The sequence below is a fragment of the Cyprinodon variegatus genome, unplaced genomic scaffold (genome assembly GCF_000732505.1).
Source record: "Cyprinodon variegatus isolate N-32 unplaced genomic scaffold, C_variegatus-1.0 Scaffold1154, whole genome shotgun sequence".
Classification (NCBI taxonomy): domain Eukaryota; kingdom Metazoa; phylum Chordata; class Actinopteri; order Cyprinodontiformes; family Cyprinodontidae; genus Cyprinodon; species Cyprinodon variegatus.
The window spans coordinates 128133-146300 of record NW_015151607.1 but is presented as its reverse complement, the minus strand read 5'-3'; the positions used below and the strand labels follow the sequence as shown (position 1 = coordinate 146300).

At 36.6% G+C, this 18168-nt stretch overlaps 1 protein-coding gene across 1 annotated transcript in view; it reads right to left on the bottom strand.

The window, feature by feature from the left end:
• Nucleotides 1-18168, bottom strand: part of pappa2 (pappalysin 2) — an 89318-nt gene that overhangs the window by 48064 nt on the left and 23086 nt on the right. Inside the window, exons 5-13 of the mRNA XM_015400847.1 lie at nt 16445-16593; nt 14634-14773; nt 13981-14134; nt 13626-13818; nt 12976-13109; nt 8611-8793; nt 6663-6966; nt 3361-3489; nt 3179-3264 (exon numbers count right to left, since the gene is read on the bottom strand). Of these exons, the coding sequence (XP_015256333.1) occupies nt 3179-3264; nt 3361-3489; nt 6663-6966; nt 8611-8793; nt 12976-13109; nt 13626-13818; nt 13981-14134; nt 14634-14773; nt 16445-16593 (1472 nt within the window). The remainder of the gene's footprint in view (nt 1-3178; nt 3265-3360; nt 3490-6662; nt 6967-8610; nt 8794-12975; nt 13110-13625; nt 13819-13980; nt 14135-14633; nt 14774-16444; nt 16594-18168) is intronic.

The following is an 18168-nucleotide window of genomic DNA, read 5'->3' as shown; positions in this document are numbered from 1 at the left end:
GTTTTTAAGAGTTGCAGTTTGCGAAAATCTGTTGTTGCCAAATTGTTTTCCTTCCTAGTCATGCTGCCTTTTATTGTATAACAGGAGATGTAATAGCTTCAGTCACGCATGATTGTGAGACTGTGGTGTTAGTGTGTGTGGGTGTTTTGTTTTGTTTTTTTGTTGGGGGGGTTGTGGTTATAGGTCTGCCTTGGCTTGTTTTCCCCTGATAAATAAGTTCACTGGATGATGGAAATTTCGGCCTTGTAACAAGATCTCGTAATATAAGCCTTTACAGAATACATGAATAACTACTATCCAGCTGCCAGTGGAAACAATACATGGCTTAAAATAAAAGCAATATGCTGTTTGATCTCAGCTGACCCACACATAGTCCCTGCAATATTTGCAAGTATTTATGAGACAGAGCTTCTGGCGAAAAAAGAGGCCATCCGAGCAAACACACCTTAATACAGAGGATACATTTAAATCTGTTGAGAAGGAACATGGTACAATTGAGGAGCTGATGAATTGTTTCACTCAGCCTAATGTCTGTTCTTATCCGGAATAAAATGTTTCCTCTGCCAGAGGGAATTATTGAAGACAAATCTATTATATGACCTAATATAGAAGAAATAATAATACAAAAATGAACACAAGTTTTAAGCTTTAGGGTTTCAAAGCATTTTGGGTAACTCCCTGTTGTGTTTTGTCGTGAGGCTTCTGTTGTGGTCTGTTTGCATGCGTGAGGGTGGAGACACAAAGCATTTTTGTCTCGTGGTGGGATCCATAGATGACAGGGACACTCTCTGTGGCATAATTGTTTGTCTTTTGACTTGTTTTGCTGAATGCTTTGGGTACTTTTTACAGCTTTTCAACCACCTGATCTGGGGTTTAGACAGCTTTTAAAATTAGAATGTTATTCTGCATATATAACAACAACATAAACACTCCGAGCCAAACTTTATGTGATACAACCTTAAAAATGTTTCTTTGACAATAAGGTTTAATCAGCTACAAACTAAATTAAAGGTTTAAAATTTAATCATTGAATATTCTTTGAAACCTAGTTACTTATAAATTGACCTAAACCTTTACAGTTGACTGTTTTTTTTTACGGTAAAAAAATTTACTTCACAAAATAGATGATTGGTGATAAAACCCTGCAGCCAGAACCTAAAGAAGGCATTACCGTAAATTCAATAAATCTGTCAGAAACACTGTTTTAATATACCTTCATAAGCTCTTGCATTAGAACCGTAACCTTCAATGTGAAAGAGTCTTGCCAAACATCCCCCCTGTCTAAAACCAAATAAACTTCCCATTTGGAGTATTCCATAAAACTTTAAGATGAAGGTGTTCTGGACAATTATATTGAAAGTTTTGCTAATAGCATGAATTGTATAGAGGGAAGGAAAGTAGCACAGCGAACTACTGTATTTTCCGGACTTTATAACGCACCTGAACATAAGCAGCAACCGCAATGTTTTTAAAAAAACTGGAAATGTACCTATATAATCCGTACTGGACTATAAGTTATTTGATATCTACTGAAATGTTCCTACCTAACCTGAATGGGGAGCTCTACATATCACCCATAGAGTAGGGAGGAAGTAGGGCTCTATCTCCTGTAGCTTGGGGGCTTGTGGCAGTAAGAGCTTCTAATGAAAGATGGGGCTTCATCAGCTCTTTATTTCAGCTCTGCAGGAGACACACATTGGGCTTCATTGGTTCAGTTTTCTTCTTTAATTTCAAATCTTGATTTCCGCCCCCTGGCGGTTGAAGAAAAATCCACCGAAAAGCCGCACTTTTGCATCATCCACAAGATTCAAAGCGTGGGAAAAAAAGGAGCAGCTTATACTCTGGAAGCACACACTTTAATAAAAGTTGGTGATAGCGTCACATAAGAACTTAGACTGGGGCAGAGGCTTACCTTCCAACACGGCACCAACCCAAACCATTCAGATTGAGCTACAACATAATAGCCCAAGTGACTCAATGTTTTTGTGATATGGGTCCAAATAGTCTAGTTAAAGTTTGAAATTAACACTATCTCAAGTTGAAAATGCAAATAATAGTTTGGGATTTTTAAACTAAACTAACAATATTCAAACAAAATGTTAGTCATAGTCTTGGGGTCAAACAAAGGAATTCCTTCAAGGAATTGAAATGGCTGCACTTTAAACATCCTTGTTTCAATTCAATGGAATGGCCCAATCAAAGTCCAGATCGAAGTTACATTGAGCAACTGTGACACTTACAATCTTGGAAACCAAGTCCATTGGAGTGTTTTTTTAAACTTTTACGGAACAACTTTGACAGGTCTTTAAAACTGATGCTCACAAAAAGACTCCGTCTTATCAGACGGACTTTAAGCTATTTTTCAAACAGTAGGGAAACACCTGCACTCTATCCATGCAAAGTTATTAAAAACATACCTGATAGTCAAATTCAGTCATAGACTTAGGTTCTATTTCAGTTATGATGAAAAGCTAAAATGGGAGATGCGTTATGTGTAAAAATGTATTAATATTGGTTTACAGAGATGGCATAACATAAAAAACATTGCTCATAATGATTTTTTCAAACATCCAATCTAACTCATAGGTTGATCTTTGATTAAAAATATATATATATTTGATCAATTTCTTTTATTGGTACGAAAGACAGTATAGATTGGTAAACACCAACATTAATAAAGCAGCATGACATTTGACTGTAGACAGAACTGTGCATTTTCCAGCTAACTAGAGTTTTTTCCTCTGGTGTATCTTAGCCAAGCTAATGTCAAAATGCTTTTCAAAGAAAACCATGAAAAGTTAAGAAACCAAAATCTTGCTTATTTTACCCCTTGCCTCATCTGTTTTCCCTTATGTTGCTGTGATGTTGCATTAATGGTTTGTGGAATCCAGTCAAGCCAGAAGCTTTTATGTCTTGTAAATGTAGTTTGATTGGCAGGATAGATTTTACTAAACGCTGCTGCGTGCACAAATGAGAGATTTTTGGCAGATTAGTGACTACTCTTTCACACTGAAAGTTTATATGCTGCTTAGGTTTAATATGCACGACGGAGGTTGTTTTTTTTCTTCAATGTGGGACATTATAAAAAGTGCTACAAAAAACTACAATAGGATGTGTATTGTGCTTGAAGCGGTGCAAACAGACTTTTATTTTGCAGAGAAGTGATTTTTGTACACACCATGACAATTGAAGCCCGTCTCCTTGTAGCATTTCTTAGAGCAGCCATCACCATCTAACAGATTGCTGTCGTCACACTCTTCTGTTCTGCAGGGAGAGAAACATCACCGGCAGCATTATTTCCAACTCCATTTCTCTTGGAAATATTCAACCAGTAACCAAAGTTCAGGTAAGTGAACAGACCCCTGTATGACACCGTCCCCACAGTAGGTCTGTCCATGTGTGTAGACAAGAGGCGGAGAGGGGAAGCTGAGGAGATGGCCTGTTTCCACCTGGATCCTGTACTGGTACTTCACTCCCTGAATAACAGAGCTAAGAGAGATAAGAACAGGAAATTTCATTTTTCTATTCCTGACAAACATTACTTTTGAAAGTGTTAATCACCTTTGACTTTTACCACATTTTGTGAATCAATGAGACATACCAATAATATCTCACGTCACAGAATGACACAAATTGCTGCATAACCGTGAAGTAGTAGTCTGGTTAGTTGATTTGTGTCTATTTGAGTTGCCACATCCCCAAAAACTGTAGCACAATGAACCTCCAAGACTAGAGTTTGACAACTATGATCTAAACCAGGCATGCCCAAAGTCGGTCATCAATGGTCACTGTCATGCAAGTTTTAGAGGTTTCCCTGCTTTAGCACAGCTGATTCTGATGTTTGCAATTCAGCAAAAGCCTTTTTAATCAGTTGTCAATAAATTCAGCTGTGCTAGAGCAGGGAAACCTCTAAAACCTCCTGGACAGTGGTCCTCAAGGACAGACTTTGAGCATGCCTGATCTAAACCATTCTGTTAGTTATTGTTTGTTACTGAGATTCTATAAATAGGTTTAATAATGTGTAAAAAATGTTTTTGTTTATTCATTCAGGTGCAATAAACTGTTCAAATTACATAATGCACTATTTTTAATTCAGCACACCTTAAAAAGATATTTTTTTTATGATAAGTCCTTTTGATACAAGAAAAAAACTCATGTTTTAAGGAAAATGGCAGCTTATAAATTAGTCAATCAAAAAGATAAATCAATTTAAGATTAATTCAGTACTCAATAACCTGCATCCCTTAGTTGTATGATATGTAAAAATCATTGATCTGAGAAAACACTACTTCTGTCAATATGTCCCCCCTTCCCCATGTATTGTTTCTAATTGCCACTGTTCCCGTTCCCTCTCTTTCAACTACCCCAAACCCTCATTACTCCAAGCTTGTTGCTCTGAAACATTCTCCCTTCTCCTCACATCAACCTCTCTCTGCCCTCTTCAATCCCACATAACTCTATTCCCAGTGGCTCCTGCATCTTTTTGCACTTAGATGCAGCTTGTGTAACATAGAAGACGTGTTCACTGAAAAATAAGCTGTTTTTTGAAGCTCCGCGCATCGAACATCTCGCCTTCCCTTTAAAATAGTGACAGCTTCTCTGAAATCCAGAACACACAATTTTAAATCCATTTATCTGCAATCATATGATACAGCTGCCATATCCTCACACACACAAACCAGCTCTAAATGTACAAAAACAATTACAGCACAGACATGTCAGATATTTTGGGAGAAGGGTCTTTCCTATATAAAAAAAGAAAAGTTTGCGGTGGTTATAGTTGGACTACAGTAATCATTTGGACACCCCGCAATATGAGACAGGATACAAACGGATTCAAGTCAGCCCGAAACTCCGGCAAGCTTTTGATTAAGTATATGGCTGTTGAAAAAGATTTGGATCAGCTACACACGGCATCCCCTTGTTGGAAACAGTTGTGTTCTGAGCCTCTTAAACAGAACCAGACCCAAACACTTTTAAAAGACATGTCTGCAGATTAGTAAATCTGAGGACACATACACTGAGACATGCTGTGGAATTTGCTTATGGCCATATCTTTGTCTGTTCTCTTTTCCTGTGAGCTAATTTATATGTTCGACTATAATGTGTCCATGACATTATATGCTGGCACTGCTTTCACATTATGGCTAATAATTCATAGCTAATAGAAAGGAAAAAATAACTGGCTACAAAAGACAGAGCATTTTTGCTATTCCTTTTAAGCGCAGCACTTATCTTTTGCAAAAACAAGTATTTTAGCCAAAGTTTAACTCAAGATCCATTCTTTTATTATTTTGAGTAGGGTAAAAGTATTCAAACCCCTGACCTTTTTCACATTATCACAACCTACAGACACAAACCTGGGATTGTATGACATAGATACAAAAAGCTCACACCCATCATGAGGACCAACAATGATATTTGAATTCAGACCCCTTTGTTTTGTTGCCCCTAAATAAAATCCAATGCGACCCTGTTTAGAATCAACCTCATTACTAGACCTTTTAATAGAGGGTGCAGAGTGTAATTTGATCTGTTTAGAAATACAGGTTTTCTGCAAAGATCCAGGAGATTTGTTTGATGTCGTTAGAGAACAAACAGGATCATGAGGTCAAAAAGCACAGCAGACTGATCTGGGAGAATATTGTTGAGAAGCTCAAAGCAGTAGTTAGGTAGAAAAAAAAACAAAAAAAACTGACCTTCCTGAATAAATAGAGCTGAATACAATACCACACCACTCTTTGCAGTATTTAGGATAAAGATATTTTGGAAACCACAAATAATTGCCCTTTTAGCTCACACTAATGCACCACTTTGTCAAAATTATTCAATTTTAAGGATGTAAGATAAGAGAATATAAAAAGGTTTAATAAAACTAAATGTTTTTGAAAGGCACCAGTAAATAAGGATATATTATTTGCTAAACACAGCTATACAGGGCTGGACTCTGTTTCTTTTTTTTTATTTTTATGTTTTTACCTTCTTAATTACTGCAGGCTTACTTTTGTTTTAAATGCTTGGCCAAATTCTGAGCTGTAGAGCTCAAGTTACTACAGCAGATACGGTCTGACATCCAAAACTGTCCCAAAATAACATTGGTTTATATTACAGATTCAGCTGTTGGTGGACTAATGTTTTTTATGTCAGTAGTCTCAATTACAGGAATTTGAGTTCAAAAAGGTTTGACATTTTATCATAAAGTAAAATTTGACAGGTCACGCTGACTTTACTCATTACTTTTGGACCTGCATTTCTCTTCATATACAGAAACTTTGGCATGAAAATGTGGTTGTACAACTTACTGAATATAAATGCATGGCACACTTTTCAGATTTATTCTCAGGAGATTTTAATAACTATGTATTTTTTTCCAATTCACAATTTACTTTTGTGAAGGTAAACCATAAAGGCCAATACATTATATTTAAATCTATAGTTAAAAGCTCAAAGAATGTGAAAAAAGTCTAAAAATACTTTTGCAAGGCGCCATATTTCTGGTTGATGTCATACCACTTTCCCATGCCCAACTGCACCTCCTAATTCATTTCACATGGATTTGGTTTTACCCACTATTGGCTTTATTAATAAAGGCTAGCATTTGGGGGCTTATATCCTTTAAGAAAACATCAGGTCTTCTGGATGAGCCAACATTGAGCCTTTACCTGTCGGTGAACGTTTGCTCCATCTGAGGCGGAGGGGATTTGCTGGTAAATGCTGGCTGACGCTGAACTCGGTACAGCACAGGTTGGCAACCGGAACAAAGAGGGCTGCCTGGGCCTGAAGACAACATGGCTGCGTCGATCTCCATTTTCTCATCAAAGGTGCAGAGTTTAATAGCAGATATTGCCACGTTGTTGGTTTCGAGCCGCAACGTCAGGGGTATGTCACAGTAGACATGCTGTGGCCCAAGGTTAATGCTGTTCCCAGCATCAGTAATCAGCTCAACATTGGCTATAGCAGGGTTGTCTGGGACAGGTGAAGAGAAGAGGGTACAAATATGTATGTTAGGTGGGATTAAGTGTTCTTCAGTAAGATTAAAAAGTACCATTTTATGAATATCTGTCATCTGAGTTACTAGAGTTTTATATATATATATATATATATATATATATATATGCATGTAATATTGTGTTATTCACTTTTTTCTTAAGGATTCATAACCTATTTTTGACGTAAATTGTATTGTTTTCAGTTACATTAAAAAATATAAAATACCTCATGACACCCTATGGGTTTTCCTGACCTAAATGGAAATGTTAATATCTTGTTTAAAGAAACCATAACCTGGTATTTTACATATTTAATCCATCTGAAATTGCTTTCATGTTTAATAATTTTAGGAGAAAAAAAATAAACAGAGCGCATTTTGACCCTTTTCGTGACGCTTTTATTTTTTTCCTCACATGGATACGCATGAGAATTTTAACTGTGTGTTCATGTGAATGTATAGTTAGCAATATTAGCAGTTAGTCATGGTTTGTTTACCATTTTTTACCCAGTTTCTTCATAGGTAAAAAGTTACACATCAGTAATACTGACAGACTGGCGACTACTTGATTGTTAGAATAAGCCTTTTTGGTGCAATACTGATGAAAGCACTAATGGGCTACTGTTAAAACCATTCCATGAATTATATTAATTCAAGTGAAGGCCTAAAATCATTCTTTGTATTTTTACTGAAGCCAAACAGCAACACGCAAGTTATTAACATAGAAATGTTAGATTTCCAGGCAAGGACTCCTTAAATTTTAAACAAAACATTTACGTAATACAAATATAAGAAAACATTTTTTAAGAAGAGACCATTTAATGATATTTTAGGTTATAAATAGATTTGGTGATCTACTACATTGTTTTCAATTTAACATTTAAGATTTAGTCTATAACATCTTATTTACCCAACATTTTGAAGGAGGTTTACATTGCTTAAATCTTAGACCAAAAATACGTTAAAACTTAAAAGCTCCACTGCTGCTGTAACACATTATGTTTATATGTTGGTAATATGACAACAGAGTACTGAAAACATTGAGATTATTAAGATCAGTCAGTATTATTGACTTCACAGAAAAGTAAAGAAAACCTTAAAGGTATAGTTGAGGATGTTCTATTTCTGGGTGGATCATCAAAACAAGTGGTCCTTCTAATTGTCAATCATTCTGGTAATATGTTTACACAATGATGTCCTACGTGCTCATCCCCATTTTCACTTAATGGTGGTGAGTCTGATATGGTGGAAAAATTGAAAATCTTCTTTTTTAAAGTAATCTTGTATGATCAATGCTAACAGTAACTTTTAAACAGAGCCTACACGAAGAGAAAAGGGCTTGTGCATGCTCTCGCACGCGTTTAATAGGCGTTCCCTCTCAGGGGGCAGGTACAGGGTTGTTTTATGGCCGTTTTTGGAGAGGGTGGGTCTTTTCAAAAATTCACAATATATCCACTATACCTTCGAGCACCTATTTACATAAAATACCCTTTAACTGTCATGCATTCATCTGAGAACGTTTTAATGAGCTGTACACCTTTTTCAAATTCTCATTTATATATAAAAAATCGTCACTAGTTATGCAGCACAAAGCCACATGTTGGCTTTCTTCTGATACTTACTTGCAGAGATATAGGTTACCCAAAGTGTGAGTCTGTGTGGAATGACAGGGTGCAGGAAATGTAGAGTTAGGGTGCAGCCCTCCGTTTCGGGGCATGGTGATGTCACGTTGGTGTCATAGAGAATGAGCTCAGGACTCCAGGCCTGCAGACTGTGTTCACAAGCTTGTTCCACATCAGGTGGCCCTTGGGTAGAACACAAATAAAGCTTGTTCAGAGCAAAAAAAACTGTGAGAAGTGGTGTTTTTGTTGGAACAACTGATTAAAATAAAAAAAAATTTTATAGTTTACACAAAAAATAAATAAATGAAATGGTTCATACTTGAAAGAATCACATATTAAAAAAGGTTTGAGAAATAAAAGTGTGCAAGGGGTAAGAATACTTTTACAAGGCTTTGTTTGCCACTTAGAAAATGTCGGTGACTTTGTCCATTTACAAAACAGAAAAACAGAGTGTGCACCCTGGTTTAAGTAGATTAATTTATTCTTTCTGATTTATTCCTCTTTTACTTTGTCCCATAAAGCCTGGCCAGCATGTAATTTGGATCTAAATGATAAGAAGTGAGCATTAGTACTGGTATAAGGTTAATACACAGCCCAAAGATCTACAAAATAGACCATACATGAAATAGACTATAAGATTTCCACATTAGAACATAAACTTGCTGCTGGCAAAGCCTGTCTTTTTAGCAGTTACTTGTCTGCATGTATATGAGTATGACTGCATTAGTGCTCAAAGCAGAGATATCCCACATCAAGGTTTTTCATTCTGAAATTGAGGGAGTGGGGGGGCATTTTATTGCAAGATCTATAGGCAACTATTTATGGACATTTTGGCATTGTGAATAAGCAATTAAGTTTTTTCTTTTTGTACATTACATTTTTAAGATGTGAATGCATAATCAAGCTTAAAGACTAACACAATATTTTATTGCTTAGAAACTTTTTTGGTTCAGATAAAACCAAATCAGCATCTAAAAAATGCTAACCTAAAATAGGATTGACTCTTTCAGAAACATTACAACCTTAAACATTTATGATTAAACAGCTGCTAGAAATGAAGCTTAAAACATCAAGCCAAACAGCAGCTTCATTTCTTCCCAAGCTCAAGCGGATCTCAAAATTATACCTCACCTCTGCTAAAATGCCAAACATCTGGAACTATGATCCATAAATTTGCAATAATTTCACCTTATTGATCTCTTATTGCAGAAATTTACCCCTGCATTTAACCCATCCCCTTAGTGGGCTACAATTGTGCGGCGCCCAGTGAGCAGTGTGGGGTTAAGGGTCTTGCTCAGAGACCGAGAGTGGCAGTCTGTGGGAGTGGGGCTCGAACTCAGTCTCTCAGGATTCCAAGCTTTATGCCCTAACCACTAGGCCACCCCTCCCCCAGGGCTGTAAACACTTAATAGTGCACACAACCTGCACCAGGTTATATCAGTTGACTAATATTATGTTAGGAAGAAAATATATGAAAATGTAAACATAACATATCTGGCTTTTATAACAGGTGCACTGATTTAAACCAAATATTTTGGTCATTATCAATTGGATTTGATCAGTTTTCCTCTTACTCCTGCCAACTGTCCTATTAGGTCTTGGCACTTGCTCATTTGCGTTTCTTAGGTAAAGCCAGTTTGATAGAATGCATCTCTCTTCAGATGGTAGGTTCACATCTAGGGGACTTCTTATAGTTTCTTTGGGCTGAGCCTTAATGAAACTCCGGAGCTAGAGTTCAACAAACAGGCCTGGCTCTAGGATAGCAAGGATGTACGGTATTTCGTTCCTATGCTCCACTTATCTGGAATAAACCTTGCGAAGTCTGTAAAAGTGCATTTGTTAAGAACTGCCTTTAAATGATTGTGTTACAACTGTTTTCTTTTACTACCTGGTATCTTTAATCGCTTTTAAAAATAAATAAAATAATAACACATTCTCTTAAAATCTATATTGGTGAAAAACAAAAGTATTACCTTTACTGAAAAACAGTATATAAATAATGGGTCCAAAATATTCAAACATTTACTTCTGTTTACTATGTAGACTTTAATAAGGAATAATTCTGCCCCAATAAGAAAATTAGGCTGAAGTCAAGTGAGATAGAGCTCAGGCGTTGCCAAATCCAACCAACTCCTTGATATAGCTAAAAAACTGCTCATTCTCAGTTATTTTTCTCGGGTTCAACACACACAAAAAAAAGTTTGGTAATTTTCTATTGTTTTTTAATACACAACTTATAAAGATAAAAAATAAAATCTCTGAAATTTTGAGCGCTGGTACTGACTTCAGAAAGCAAAGGGGCTGAGTACACATACATACATTGCCGCTTTTCTTCTGAATGGGTAGGCTCAATGTTTGACCACAGCAGACCTGGCAACCGGCTGGCAAACAGTATGGAACAAAAGCGGCGTGAGCACTGGAACGCCACCTAATGGCCAAGATGAATGAGACTTCTATCTATCGCCTTTAAACAGATTTATTTCAAACTGCGAGGCGGTTGGAACTTCAATTACTGCATGAAACCTTCTGCTGCCTCAAAGAGGAAAGATCTACTTGAAACAAGCTCTTAAATTTGACTCAAATGAGCCGAGAAAGCACACAACAATTGGCCAGGATCATCTTTTGAGATGACTGAATTGTTAAAATGTCCTTTCCCTGCCTCTGGCTGAAAGTCATACAGGGCAACTCAGCAGATACTTTAGATGACACTGTCTTTATGGGACACAGCGGGATGGAAGTGAGGAAACCTAACAGACTGGCTGTCTCCAGTTAGGTGCATACCTCTGTTTAGTGTAAGACTGTAATTGACTCTTTATCATCATTATGATCCCGCAGCGAAAGAGGTAGCTGTAATCCCCCTGCTTCTCTTTGCCGCTTGTTTTCAAAGCATAAATTCCAGCAGAGGATTTCCACATATTTGGGTAGAGTTTCCATGGAAGAGAAGAAAAGTCTTATTGTGTTTTTACTTTCAGTTTTTTTGGTTGAGCTCATTTCCAGTGTTCCCTCTCTGAGATTTCCTCCTTGTTTCTTGTTTATTTTATTTCCTTTCTTGCTCTCACCCAATTTGACTTGTCTTAAGAAACCATACCTCTTCAAAAAATATTATAATTGGTAAGTGTGCTGTTCAAAAGTACAGGAAACATGTTTGGGCTTACAACAGGGACAACACTAGCCCAATTAAAGCCCTACAATGGCTCGCAAAGGCATTCGTACCTCAGATATACACCTCTCACCTCACTTACAGCTTTTCAGGTATGTTGCTACTGGATTTTCAAATACAGTAACTACAGTTTTTCCCATTTATCATAGTAAAAATAAAGAATAGGATCATTTGGACTGGATGAATATTAGTTTTGATAATTAATTCACAAATTCTTAATCTCTTCTGGGTCTGGACTTTGTTGGGCCATTCTAACCCATGATATGCTTCAGTCTAAACCTTTGTATTGTATCTCTGGCTGTAAATTGAAGGTTGTCCAGCATCATGCTGTCACCATTGAAAATGATGTGCTCTGGGTAATTTGCAGTGCACATTTTCTAACAGATGACCTTTAAATGTTGTTGATGTGGGGGGAATGTTGTTGAGAATCAGAGTAAAGGAAGCCAAATATTAATATTTTCAGTTAGAACTCCACATTTATGCTTTTTTTTTCATGTTGTTCTATCACGCAAAGCTTAAAAAAATAAATACAAACAAACCTTGAAGTTTGTATATTTAACATGATGAAATGAGAAAAGGTTTAGTGAATATGGAACCCCTTGAAAAGCACTGTACACTTAAGAATCCTTGTTCTTATTTTCGCCAAATCAAGACAGACACAGAGAGAGGTCTGTTACAGAGTGTTATTATCATTTAATGATTTTATGCTTTTTCCTCTTCCAGGAGCTATTAGCCTTGCACGCACCTAGAATTTACAAGGACTCGACTGCTTGTGATTGTATAAGCGTGTGTGAATGTGAGGAAAAGTTGACCTGCGCTAGAGAAACACAAGACTGAAACAGAGCTTTAACTGGAACTGCCACATTCCTGGCTTTTTAATACCTACCTGTAATGAGAACTACATGAGAGAAAGTGTTTACCTTGGTCAGCTACAGTTTTGACAGGGAAACATGAATAAAAACAAGCATAAGCCTCATTACCAACACAAACTTTCCTTTCAGCACTACATGTTTGATTGAGGAGATATGGAAATACAATCTGTTTTGATGAAGCTCTGGTGATTTTTCATCCCCAGTATTGTTTATAATTCAACCATGAAGTGAAAAGTGCTATTAACCTTTATTACTAACTACAGGGCTATGAATTAGAAAGACATAAAGACTCATTCATGACAAACATAGCAGAAACAAATCATTTTGACTGACCTACTGCCTCTTCGGGTGTCCAGTAGCCTGATGTGTCACAGATACGGGGTGAGGAAGCCTGAAAGGCATACTGGTGGAAAACACCGTCTTTCTCGCAGTCTCCACAGTCAATGCCAGACACATCAAATGGGGAACTAAGATACACATGTATAATTAGGCCATCCATTAATATTCCTGACAAGACTGAGAATACAATATAGTCATTAGAAGATGATGGGTAGTTTAGAAATATATAATCTAAAGGCTGGAAGATTTAATTAAAGAACTTCAAATACCATCAGGAAATTGAGCCTCTTTCATAATGTAATGTATAGTAATCCTTATGTACTTGAGTAAACTTATTACTGATCTAATCTTTCTTTGATTTATCAAAAAAAATTTATGTTGGTTTGATTTATGGTCAGACAGTAAAGAAAAAGATAGTAGGCATCTTTTAATAGAGCTGGTTTGAAGACATTTGAACACTTATCTATTTGCGCACCATTTCCTCTTTATTTACCTCAAGTACTACAGTAAGGCATTTATATAGCACATTTCAGTGGGGAGATATTTCACAGTATACATGAGAAAATAAAAAGAAAAGAAAAAAGAGAAGTACAGTAGGCTGATTTAGAAATGATAACACGTGAGGTAATATGAGGTCCACATACCTTCGAAAAAGGGACCCTCTCATGGGTGGGAGCCAATATATGGAAACAGAGTTAGTACTTTGTCCAGTGACTATCGGGGGAAGTGGAACAGGGGCAGGGTGACTGTCTGTCAGCCACTTCTGGTAGACCAAGTCAAGATAACAATGCATCCTGGCAACTTGATTGGGTGTAAAGTGGTTTGTACAGTTGTCATCTAATGAGATTTTATAAACAAAAAAGAAAAAAAGTGTTTTTGAAAATCTAAATAATAATAGGCCAATGACCTAAGCATTACGTACATGTATATACAGTACATTTTGTTTTGAACAATAATTTGCCTTCTTCCTATAGAAAGATTAAGATGTTCTTTATATACCTGTGTAACTCATGTAATTGCGGTATGGCGTGTTACGGTAGATAGTGAATCCACAGGAGTCGTTAAACGCTTCGGGGTCCTGGCAGGCTTTAGATTTGATGGTTGGTGCTGTGTCAGCACACAGATCTCCTGTCTCCATTGATGGGGTTGTTTCCTAGGAAAACACATGATACACTAAGGTTAACATATAATGATTGTCAATATTGTTGACAGTTTATGCACTTTATTTTCAACTGTACTGCTTTTTCAGAATTAATGTTTATGGAAAGCTGCACATTTTTATTTTGAGTGATTTGTGTTTCTAGAGTGCTTGCTGTTAACTTCTAGGCCAGGATAATCTTGTAAGAGAGACCTTAGTCTTGCTTGGGTTTTAACCTGGTTAGATAATGGTTGATGGAGGGATTTCAGTTTTTTTTTTTTTATTGTAAATAAAAATAAGATAGAAAGTACATCTTTTTCATGTCTAAATCCCAAACTTTAAAGCTCTCAATCTTTTGTTGACCGTTTCTGAGATGGATGGAAGGAAGGAAGGAAGGAAGGAAGGAAGGAAGGAAGGAAGGAAGGAAGGAAGGAAGGAAGGAAGGACAACATACAATGTGCATGAAAAATGTATCAACAGCGTCCTCAGAGACAGAAGCATGAACCTGTCCTACCTGACACGGGTCATCACAGGATTCCCTCTCATTCACCCCTTTAAAGACATGGTACAATCCAAATATGTGCCCCATCTCATGGATCATTGTGTTCTGGTGGCCCGTAGTACCAAAGTAGGATGGGTTGAGGACCATCCCACCTATGCAATGCATGAGAACAACAGTATGTTTAAAATATAATCTGACTGTACATGAAATAAAACTAAATAGAAATAAAATGACTTATTAAGAGTCAAGCATGCAGCATCTTAATAAATAAATAAATAGTTTGTGATACTGGAACTCATTCAGAGTGTTTTTTGTAAGCCTTAAATGTATCAAGGTTTCGTATAAATAAAAAAATGGGTGAGAATGAGATGATCTTCTAACTGTGACGAACCAAAACAAACAAGACAGTCTCAACTGTTTACAAATTTTCTTACATTCAGTATAAAACACTTACAAACATGACATTCCAAATACATTTATTTTATTTAGTACATTGCTTATTAACATTGTAGTAGATGAAGAGAACGATAGATCAGATCATGAGCAGAAGATGAAACAGGAAACCTTTAAAAGCTACAGCAGAGGTAAAATTTGTGATTTTAACAATGTGGATATGATATTCTGGTGAGAGTGGGCTTTATTTGTTCTATTCTTCTCCTCTGCCTCTTCCTTGAATAGAAAGTATAGAAACCAGTGCGTTATCGCCCCCTACAAGGCAGTACTGTACATGTCTGAGAGGGAAAGTTGTTTAGCTCAGCTAAAAATATCATGAACAGTGATGTCAGGTGAGACTTCTGAAGGCAATTTTAATGGACATCTGACATTATTAGGTTGGTCAGGTTGTTTAGCATACATATTATATATATTTACAGTGCATTTCTCTACTAATTTGTGTTGGACTTTCACATAAAATCTTAATAAAATACATTCAAGTTTGAGTTTTCATCTTGACAACCTATGAAAAGTTTAACAGGGTAGGACTACAATCACAAAGCACTGTAGGTAAATGGACGCCCATTTAAGTGTGACCTAAATAAAATAACTATTTTCATATCCTTTGTTTTATCTGTCAGGTAGGCCAGGTCTATATGTTTGTTTTGATTCATTTGTTGATATTGCTGTAGCTTAAAACAATCAAACTCTTTAAAATAACAACTTTAAAGTGAAATGATTTGTTCTACACCTGATTATCACCTAAGCCAGTTACTGTAGGTCACTCGGTAAGTTTTCAATCAAAATGCCAATCAGATGATTGTTTGATACTCCGTTGCATCACCACTAAGATTTTTGTCATAGCAAGCGCTGATTAAAGCCATAACAGAACGTTTTTATCTTTCATTTTTTTGCAACAGAAATGCAAATACTTGAAACTAAAGTTTTAACCTAAATTTAAATCACCTACTAAATCAATTCCCCTTTGTGTGTTGTATTGTTAATGCAACCAGGGAGAATAAAGTTGTGCTTGTCAGTTTATCGTTCAATAAAATATGACAACACTTTAATAGGGTCCCATCTTAAAATTATTTCCCTAAGACTTCAGAGTGGAGATAAATTCCCCTTTATATATGTCAAAACTTGTTGCTCTCATCTATTTCAATGATGCCTGTAAAAGATTGGAGGGGAAAGGAAAATGTTTATTGTTTGACTAAAAGAAAGTGATACAAAGAAATTAGTCAAAAAAAACTAAGCAATAGCTGAAAATCTAAAGCTTATTAATAATGGAAAACGACTAAGAAAAAATGTTATAGAACTAAAGAAAAAGTCCATAAATGGGAATAGATATCATAATCAGCTCTATATTTGGTATTATTGATAAAACTGACCTTGGTGTGTGAGGGCCTCCTTTGCCCATGGCCAAGTTGCTGCTCCTGCCAGGTCTTCTCGTACAGAGTTGCTGGCAAAAAACACATTGAGTGTGTCGCTGCCGCTCAGGTTTAACTCATCCTTTAGTTCTTTCACACTCATATAAGCCCTACAGAAAAAAGAAAAAAAAACTATCAGAACACAACTAGATTAGATGTGAGTGATATGGACCAATTTGAAATGCTCCAATGAAACTGCAATGTGGAATTTTTACGTAGATTTAGTAAAAGACATTTCAATCTGAAACTCACACGGAGAGAAAAGACAATTAGAAGAAATTTATTGATACAATTACTTGGTCTTTGGCGCTCAGACCTCGGCAGGAAACATAGCACTGAATTTTGATAGATATGCATGAATAGGAGCAAAGAACATGGTTGTTTGCCTCCAGGCCTGAAACTGGTGGTGGAGTGGAGATAGATAAAGTTGGTCAGTCTGTAGACTGCTGGTTAGCGAGACGGTCTGCTGAGCTTTATGGGGAGATCCAGTGGACTGCATGAGCTGATACTAGAGCTTCACTCAGGGACCTGGAAGATGGAAGTCCAGTTTGGATAACACAGGCTGAGAGAGCCTGTCCATGATGAGCAAGCATGAAGCGACAGTGGAGAGGAAAGGTCTTCTGTCGGATCAGTTGAAATGAGACGCAGAATGCAGTAAGAGTCCCGAAATAATTAAACTTTGATCAAGTTTTATCTACAAGGGTGGAGGTGGGTTGAAACGGGGTCATCTAAATGAAGTCACACAGCGCAACCACCGCCTGCGCACGAGGTAGCAGACGAGCTGCGGATCGGAGGACTTTTAAGATGAACTTTGGATGCTGATTGGCTTTCGTGAGGTGTGGTTCAAAGCTGATTGGCAGTGTTCTAGGCGGCTGAAGGTGAGCAGTCAGTTTATTCAGCTGAACTTCCGCCTAGCATCCATGTTTCGATGCGTCACATCTGCGAGGCAGTTATTTTAACCAAACCAGAAGTGATTCAGTAGCAGGGTCACTTTAAGGATGTATTCAGAACACAAAAGTCTTTTGGGAGAAAAATTTGAACCAGCTTAAAGGCAGACTTACCTGTTTTGTTTTATTTGATTTCTTATTGTACTTTTTGCAAGTTGTAAATGTAAAATCAAATAAACCAGGGATCAAAATCAAATTTTAAAAAGTCTACATGTGGTCCAGACCATAAAACCAGGCAGAAGTGCTTCTCTTTTATTAATAAAATTTCCATAAAAGTTCAGAAAAATCCACTGGACTTGGTTTCCAAGATTTGATGACGTTTCGCCACCTCTCCAGGAAGCTTTCTCAATTCAAATGTCTTATTAATAAAAAGAATTGCTTTAAAGGGCCTGTACTGTCATTGTCTTCCAAATCCATTTTTTTAAGTTACTTTTATTTTTTTGAAATTTCTTTTTACTTATTTTTTAAATAACCTTAAGTATCAGGTTTTAATACTGACACCATCAGATTCATCAGGTGTCAGATATCCTGCTGAAAAGGTTCTTTACCCTCTGCACAACATCGTTGTGTAACACTGAATGCTTTCTAATTCAAACCTTTTTCTTACTAAAATAAAAACTAATCTAAAAGGTTGTCAAAGGTTATCTGTGGGTAAAGACAATCAACAAACAATTCAGCAATCTAACACATAGCAGTTACTGTAAGTTTTTGTGTTATAAATATGAGGTTAGACACAGC